Source organism: Diplotaxodon limnothrissa, linkage group LG10 (assembly GCF_057381915.1).
Source record: "Diplotaxodon limnothrissa isolate DT_005_m linkage group LG10, D_limnothrissa_male_GT1.1, whole genome shotgun sequence".
Taxonomy (NCBI): domain Eukaryota; kingdom Metazoa; phylum Chordata; class Actinopteri; order Cichliformes; family Cichlidae; genus Diplotaxodon; species Diplotaxodon limnothrissa.
The window spans coordinates 20717361-20726146 of NC_140605.1; the positions used below are offsets into that span (position 1 = coordinate 20717361).

At 38.3% G+C, this 8786-nt stretch overlaps 2 protein-coding genes across 3 annotated transcripts; both read right to left on the reverse strand.

Annotated features, from left to right (window-relative positions):
• Positions 1 to 1039: 1039 nt before the first annotated feature.
• Positions 1040 to 2194, reverse strand: LOC146624357 (claudin-4-like). Of its 2 annotated transcripts, XM_085363868.1 has the most exons (2): positions 2068 to 2194; positions 1040 to 1969 (listed from the first exon to the last, which is right to left on the reverse strand). In XM_085363868.1, the coding sequence occupies exon 2, from the start codon at positions 1931 to 1933 to the stop codon at positions 1040 to 1042; it is 894 nt and encodes a 297-aa protein (XP_085219994.1). In that variant the 5' UTR covers positions 1934 to 1969; positions 2068 to 2194. The 2 variants fall into 2 exon arrangements, with proteins under 2 accessions (XP_085219994.1, XP_085219995.1); XM_085363869.1 differs by lacking the exon at positions 2068 to 2194 and having other exon boundaries at positions 1040 to 2017.
• Positions 2195 to 4651: 2457 nt separating this feature from the next.
• On the reverse strand, positions 4652 to 5284 carry LOC146624358 (claudin-4-like). Its single transcript, XM_085364563.1, has one exon. It carries the CDS (start codon positions 5282 to 5284, stop codon positions 4652 to 4654), a length of 633 nt encoding a protein of 210 aa, XP_085220689.1.
• Between the last annotated feature and the right edge of the window lie 3502 nt (positions 5285 to 8786).

An 8786-nucleotide genomic window follows, 5' to 3' on the forward strand; every position in this document is an offset into this window, starting at 1 on the left:
ACAAGTGAAGTCATATCAGGTCTTAAAACATGCTTTAAGACATGCTTGCAACAGGCATAACCTTAGAGAAAGCTTTTGTACATGACACAACATGACAGATGCATATTTCTATTTAAGGAACTGCATTTTGGGCAGCTCAAATTATCACTAAGTAATTACAACAACATGCATGATCACATGATACGAGCATGATTCACTGAAACTAAATGTTGAATCCTCAACAAACACACAATGCTTCCTCTTTTAACACTGCACACCTGCCTGTAACTTTACCTTCTGCCAAACCAGTTTGTCCTGTGGCTTTTAATTGCCAGGAACAGGACTGAGAGTCCAGGGGGATTCTAAAAGGCCCTTTTCCACCTCGTGCCTCACATTATGTAAAAATTAGCTGGATACTTTTCAGATCAGCTCACAGTCATTTATTGAACAGCAAATGCAAAAGTATCAGTCAACATAGTGCAATGACATTTCACTGTGCCAAATGGCATGATCATTAAAATAACAAAATAACAAAACTTTGTATTTTCAATAATTGAATTTCTTCATAGAGATATTCACCAAAGAGCACATTTAATAATGTAATGCTTTCAATTAATGTATAATATATAATGTGTATGTGTCTAATAAAATATGTGTCTACTCGAAGGTAAAACCCTGCTGCCCATTTTAAACGAGAACTTTAAAAGTCTGAGGTAAACACCAAAAAAAAAAAAAAATATATATATATATATATATATATATATATATATATATATCTGGTAGCAAATTAATGTTTCACATTTACAGTAACAGAGTTTAAATAGGAATTTGTTAGAAGTTAATTTGTCGCATTCTTCACACATTTCTTTGGCATGTTGATAAATGTACTCCTGAACTTTTCTATCTCATCCTTTAAAAAGGAAGCATCATGGAGTATATTTATACCCAAATAAAGTCAGTACACACTCACAAACAAAGAAAAGGCAACTTATAAATAGCAGTATAGTAAACTGTCTTTTGTGCCAACATAAGTACACATATTTAATTATATGTAATTATATTATAAGTATGTCTTTGGTGGATTTGAGGATAAATCTTCCCCGTCACTCTTAACTGATAAGGTGTCCATTTCTGCTTCTTTCAGCTGAGACTTTGTAGATGGTACATCACTGTGTTTCGATTTTGTCGAGTCTGCCTTTTTCAGTTGTGACTTTGTTGAAGGTGCCCATGATTTCTCTGACTCCTCTTTTGAGCCCTGCTCAGACATATACTGATAGGATGGAGGCCTTGGGTACTGCTGGGGCTTTGAAGTCACTCCCTCATAGCCATGAGGCCTGGGGTAGTCCACTCCAACAGGCAGTGACTTTGCTGATGGCGCCCTGCTGCGATGAGAACCCCCCAGGTTGGACCAATTGTAGGAGCGAACCACCTGGTAACGCACAGACGTCCTCTTCTCTGTGTCATGGGCTTTTATGGGGCGTGCGGAGCTGATGAATAAACCGCCTCCCAGAACAAGCAAAACAGATGCTCCCCAGCCAATGTAAAGACAGGCACCAATCTCCCTCTTCTGAGCATCACTGTAGGCACTGTAGAAGTTCTTCACTAAAGCCCCAGCCACCCAAGATGTAGGAATCAAACAGAACAGACCTGCAGCCATCAACATTGCTCCTGCCACAACAGCCACCTTGCCCTTTGCCCCATTTCCAGTTTCATCCAAGAAGCGGGTGCACTTTCCTCCAACAAAGGCCATAATAAGTCCTGCTGCACCTACAGTGATTGAAATGACAGTGAGAGCTCTGGCAGCCTGCATGTCACCACTGAGGGCAAGGAGGGACTCGTAAGGTTTACACTGCATCTGACCTGTGCTTTGGACCACGCAGGCCATCCAAATACCCTCCCAGAAAATCTGGGAGGTGACGATGGAGGTGCCCACAAAGGACGAGACCCTCCACATTGGCAGTAAGCAGATGACAATGACCCCTGCCCAACCGAGGAGGCAGAGGCCACTAGCAAACATCTGCATCCCCATCGAGGCCATAATGTAGGTCTGGAGAAAAAAAAATCTTTTTTGTAAAATCCTTGCAGAGTTTTAAAAGGTGACTTGCTGCGTTTCTTGATTTCTGCTGAGTCTCTTTTGCATTTGCTTGTCTTTTCCTCTGGTTGCTCTTCTCTTGTATCTTTCTGTGAGTGTTTCTTTGTCAGTCCTTCTCAACATGTGCGTACTGTGCGTACTTTTTCTTGCTACTGTTGCAGTGTTGTAAACTATGTATGTCAGGAGAGCCTAGTCTGTTGCAGTTGTTGTCCTGCCTACAGTTTTTTGCTACTGGGATCGAGGCGTGTCTTACTTAAGCCTCACTTCATTTGTTTACAGCATATGTCCCTCCCCTTTTGTACCATGCCTTTCTGCCTCTTCCTTCTTTACTTTTTACTTAAGCACCTGAGAGCATTCGTTCTTTTTTGTCACCTGAGCAGATGCCTATGTGGTACTGAACAGGTGTAGACAGTGCCACACCTACTCTGTAGAAAAAATAAAGAACTGGAAGTTGACAGAGAGAGAGAGAGAGAGAGAGAAAGAAAATGAATAGGCAATGACATCACCCTCGCTCATTATCTTTGCCTCATGAGAACATTTTGTAAACAACAGCTATGAAGTAGGCAGAAGAGACAGGTATAAACCAACGCCTACCAATGGTCTGTTCTGATGTTAATCTGTCACATACAATACCTCTGCGAAAATGCTGCATTTGATTACCAGGTGATTTAATTTGATTAAGAACTTAATACATGTGTTAGGTCAGAGGCCTCTTCACGCAGCTAATGTATTTGAATAATGTGCGCATGCAGAGTATGTGAAACAGAAGGAGGGTGGAAAGTTTCCTGGGAGAGGACAGGACAGAAGTTTCACTTGAATAGCACACAGTGCAGAAAAACCTGTTCGAAATATGCAAAACCCCCGTACCACACAAGAGAACACACACTTATGTAAACTTGTGTGGCAGAAAATGAAACCTTTTTATCAAGCTCGAAATCATTTTTAATCTCTATGACTTATAAAGGTTAGACTTTACAGGGGCTATAAATTATTTTCGGAATTAATTTTATGGTTAAGCCTGATACAACACAGTGCATTTAATTTGAAATCTTTTTAAGGTTTACCTATTTGAACAGAGATATTTTGTGTAGATAAGCTCATGTATTGTAATTTGTACCACTGTGAATGACTTTTCCCCCCTTGTTTCCTCAGAAACAGAAACTATGCACGGTTTTAATGATTAAGCTGATTCAGGAAAACACATTTGAACATTCTTTGAGTCTAACTGTCCTGGCCTTGCCAGTCCCCTAGACATCATAGAGGACGCGGGTAAGAGCTCGATGATGGCTAAGCTAATGTACATTATGGACAACACCTTTCACCCCCTGCATACAACTGTGGAGTCCCTGTGCAGCTCCTTCAGCAGTAGATTGTTACTACCGTGGTGTAAGATGAAGAGCTATCACAGGTGCTTCAACAGAGAGCACAGTACCCACACAGGATACGTACTTTTTAAGTGTATTACATGTGTATTACTATCGGTCCCACTGCACATTATGTACATATAAAAAATTGGGGTATATGTTACTGTATATACTACATATCTACATAGTATAGTAGTTTTTGCAAATTTGCAAATTAAAAAAAAAATTCTAGTATATTTTTAATTCACTTTTTCTTTCTGTCCCTTGTGCTACTGTAACAAGGAAATTTCCTTCGTGTGGGACTAAATAAAGTCTCTTCCTATGTATAATTAGCTCAACTTTATATCTACTGTCTGAGACAATAAGGATTTTAAAGGAACTGAAACACTGGTTTAATGTGCGTTCACTAAAAATGCTACACATTATTTTTTTTTAAATGTTTTTTAACATCAGATACAAAGAGCCAAGTTTTCAGTGATGTATTTAAGAATATTTTTTATCCTGATTTTGGTGTTTAATTCAGAAATCCACAAAACTAAATAAAGAAATGAACACATACTAAATAGCATTACATAAATGCTAGCATCCAGTGTCTGTTTTTCAGGCTCTTTGATGAGAAGGAAATGTCCCAAAACCGGTTTGTAAAGATTCTTTCAAGGACACTCGCAAAACCAGATCTTCTGTTTGAATTTCTTTACTGTTTGTCACTAGTGTGACTCATCTTATGATGAAATTAAAAAAAAAAAACACAAGCAATGTCACATGCACATTTAATACAATTTTATTGACATACAGTCATCCATAATACATATATATATGTATATATATATATATATATATGTATCCATCAGTATTCCACTAGTTTAACAGAGAAAGCAGTCAAAAAATGAGGTCTAGAGTTACAAGGGTGTTAATACGGATTTACAATGGTTTTAATTAAACAAGCATCAGATTTCAGACATAACCCTGAAAGAAAGTATCCCATATTGATATAAAAAAGAACAGAAAATAAAAATGTAAAAAAATCTCTGGTGGTAGAAAACATAAAAACAACAGATATATTCAAAAACAGGCTGAAAATACTGTATGTGTGTATATTTTGAAGAAAAAAAGCTTAAGTTACACAGTCTCACTCTAAACATTTCGACTTATTTTAATCACAGACATTGTAATTCTAAAAGGTGGACTCTAAGATATCCAGCAGAATGCTCGCTATCTAAACATATTCCTTATGACTATCAATAGAGCGAGCCTTGGAGTACCTAACGTCATAATCAGTGGCATTGTTGGGGGGACAAGAGCTACAGAGCAGGCCCCCTCCCAGGATCAGAACCCCTGCAGTTCCCCAGCCGATGTACAGAGATGCTCCCAGCTCTCTCTTCTGTGCAGCAATCAGGGTAGGGTTGTAGAAATCACGAATGACGGTGTTAGCGGTCCAGCAGACTGGAATAAGCACCAAGAGGCCGGCAATGATGAAGACAATTCCAGCAGCTACTGCCACTCTGCTCTTTTGCACTTCGTCTTCGACAAAATTTGTGCACTTGCCTCCAACCACCGCAAGCAGAATCCCAAAAACTCCAGCGATGATGGCGATGACAGTGAGTGCTCTGGCAGCCTGCAGGTCTTGAGCTAATTCTAGCATAGAATCATAGACCTTGCACTGCATCTGGCCAGTACTCTGGGTCACACAGTTCATCCACAGACCCTCCCAGATGACCTGAGAAGTGACGATGTTGGCACCAATGAAAGCGGTGACTCGCCATTGTGGGAGTCCACAGGTGATGATCGACCCAAGAAAGCCGATGACTCCCAAAAATAAACCAACAAGCTGTCCACAACCAGCAACCATGTTGATCCTGTCAAAGAAAAAAGATTGAGCGTCCTTGAGAGCTTTGTGTGTGAAACAAAAGTTCAGCAGGTAGTTGTTTCAGCTGATCACTCAGAGAAGAAGCTGACTGTGAGTTCCTTGCTCAGTGGTTAAAATTTTAAAGGAGGTGACAGAGGAGGTGTTTTTCTAGTGCTGTATGCAAGGTCAAACAGGTTTGTGAAGAAATGTCACCCAACCAGCTTTTTTCAACACTTGTAGAAAAGATAGCAGTTTCATGTGCATAACAAAGGCCAATATAATGGGAAAAAAACACCAAAAAACACCAAAACGAGTTACACAGAAATACAGACTGCCACCAATGTCATCAATTTTTTATTTTCTGTGAAACAATAAAATGAATATTTTGAACTGGCATATTTATGAGAACACTAGTCACTTGGGTGATACTAAATACCAAACAGGGATTTACCAAATGAACAATGCTAGAAAAATGACGCACATGACTTTCAGAGTGAGCTCATTGTCAACCGATACCTGTAGCTCATAGGTTAATAGATGTCAATAGATGTAGGTGTTTCTACACTGAAACTGTCTGTTCTTGTGACTGAGTGAGATGAAAAATTGCATTTATCGAGCTCAGCTGTGCTTTAAAGAGTGCTTTAAAGTGTATCTATGAATCACACACACTTACAGCCGAATCCCTTAGGGTTGCCATACAAGGTCCTGACCTCCTTAGGTTGGAGGACCCAAAACACCCCCAAAAAACAAATGTCATACAGTACCAAATCTACATTTGTGGAAAGAAAATTAGAAGCTTTTGATTTCCCTTTATGGAATTGTATGAAAAATAGACTTGCTAATTAGTAAGGAAAAATAGATGGTTTGAATGCCATTTCATTCTTTTCTTTTTTTTCTTAATACATTTATAATATAATATTTTGTCATGAAATCAATATCCTTAGTATCCTTATTTTCCTATTATATTGTTTTATGTACTTTAATAATGAAGGCTTGTGGAGCAAGGCCACTATTGACTCACAAAGTGCTCACCCAGACTAAAAAACAGGAAGTTTTAGTGCACAGGCATATTAATAGATAAAGACACAGAAAAGAGAAACTTTCCATATAAGCAATGTTTGAAACAGTGTGTGACGTGTGTCACGTCTGAAGTACAGAAATAATACCATATAAGACAAATGTTGAGCTAAAAATGTTAGAGCTCTTGCAACTGGCGTTTGAGCTGTGCAGGGGTCTCTCTTCCGGAAGATGATTGAATAAAAAGAAATATAAATGTTTTAACACACTATGAGTCAGTTTTCTCTGTTCTATCATGGGGACAAAAGAATCTGGGTTAATATTTGGTGTTTCCGCTCGGTTCGTCATGCAACAGAGAGAACAAATGTGGCCGAAGGTTGGATCTGATATGAGGCGAACAGGAGACCAGTCTAAAAAGATTTAAAGGTAGGCACAAACCTGTTAAATAAGCAAATTTGTGCAAATGGGCTGAATTATAAATTATCTGGTCGCTGAGTAGGTGATCTTAACTATCAAATTGGCTCAGTAGTGGTAAAACTGAATTCTTGAGAATAAAGTAAAATTTTGAAGTAATGAAAAGCTTTGACGTAAGAATAATGAAACTTTGAGAAAAAGACAGTACTGAGATAAAAGTAACATGAGATGTTATGAGGAAATAAGAGAGAAAAGCGACCAATGTGTGATTAAAGAATAAGAGAATATAAGAGTTATTGGTCAGTTTATGGTTCAACAAGCGTTAGTCATGGAGTTGAAGAACTTCCCCCTTTGTAAAGACGTTTACTAAGATTTTACTCAGGTGTCGCTGCTGAGATTTGTGGCCTCAGGATCAGAAGATCATTTTAAGATACACTTATTTGTGAGTAAAAAGAGTAATTTTGGACGAGGAAGCCCGACAGAAAACACCTGGTTCTGTCAGGATGTTTAAGTGACACAGAATTTCAGAAAATCGAGTCAGAAATGGTTTTGTGGCTCTTGGTAAACTGATTTTGAAGGAAAATCAGTGTTTATTGTGCTGAAGTAACAGATCCAGTGCAGTCTGAAGGGAAGAATCAGCTGTACAATTCTGAGTGTGCAGCGTTGTTGATATTAACCCAACTATGAACATGTGGATGAACATCACAATGGACATTTACAGAATGCAGAAAATGACAGCAGATGTGAACTACAAGAGGGACCTGTTTGTATCACGATGGAAGAAATGGAAAAAACGCAGGCCAGTTTTTGCTTTTGCTTTAGATTTTGACTTTGTTAACTACTAGAAGACTAGAGGAAATATTAGTTACATTAATGGAAACAAAAACGCACTCCCTACATTTATTTATTTACTTTTCTTTCCTTTTTCTTTTTCCTTATGTATTTTTTATTTATTTGTTTGTTGTTTCCTGTTTTGCTTCTTTTTCTTTTCTTCTTCTTCTTTCATTCTTATTGTATGGATATTTCAGTTGTTTAAATATAGAAAAAAAAGAAAAAATATATGTACTGACAGATAGCTGAAGTTAATGGTATTATATAGTGATTCCAAAAATGTCAATAAAAAAATAAAAAATAACAGATCTGGCGTGGTCTGAGGAAAAGAAATAAATCGGTGAATGGTTGATATACTTACATGAATTTTGGTGGATCTGCTGAGGTCCAGAAGAATAATCAATGCGGACTGTGTTGGTTTGGATGTTGATAAATGATCCAGGAAGAATTGCACTGGGTCTGTGTGTGTGTTGTTGCTGAGTAACAACATGTGCAGTTAAAAATTGGGCGCTGTTCCTTCCTCTTTTTAGTTTCAAAACACGAAGGGTTTTGGTTTCATTTTAAGGTTGGATTATGAATTACTGTGTGAGGAACGGTTTCACTTTTGACTAGGGAAATAATATGCTTACTTTTGGGTCTATGAAAATTGAATTACAGTGGGAAGGGGATCTTCTGAAGGCGCAGGTTGTTTGCTACTGTGAGACAGTGGAGAGAACTTATGAAGTTACCTTCTTTCACCAAGTAAGAGTGGAAGATCTTGTAACATTCTGGTGGAGATGCCGGGGTAAAAAGAGTGAGCTCGGACGAGGAAGTCCGAGAAAAAGACACCTTGAGTTGAGCAATGTGTTTAACTGACTCAGGATTTCAGAGAATCGAGTCAGTTGTGGTCTTGAGTTTTAATGGTAAATTAAATTTGAAGGAATTGATTTTAAAGGAAAATCAATGTTTACCATGTTGAAGTAATTCTGAAGATATTACTAGATGTGCTGTGACACAAGTGAAGAATCAGTTGTGTACATGAGGATACACAATTGTGTTGATATTGATGGATCGGCTGCGGTCCATCTGATAAGTTAATGCTGGGTGCACTGAGACAAGAAACTGTTTTTAAATCATCACTGGCAGCAGTGATATGTGCTGAAGATTACTGGACCCGTTGAGGTCCATTTGATGAAGTTCTTGGGCAGATAAATGACAGAAACAGTTTTCAAGTGTGCAGAGAATTAAAAAAAAACCCCGAACT

What these genes read in the sequence shown, in the direction of transcription:
- LOC146624357 (XM_085363869.1), bottom strand. Translation starts at nt 2,017, where the DNA reads ATGGCCTCGATGGGGATGCAGATGTTTGCTAGTGGCCTCTGCCTCCTC.
- LOC146624358 (XM_085364563.1), bottom strand. Translation starts at nt 5,284, where the DNA reads ATGGTTGCTGGTTGTGGACAGCTTGTTGGTTTATTTTTGGGAGTCATC.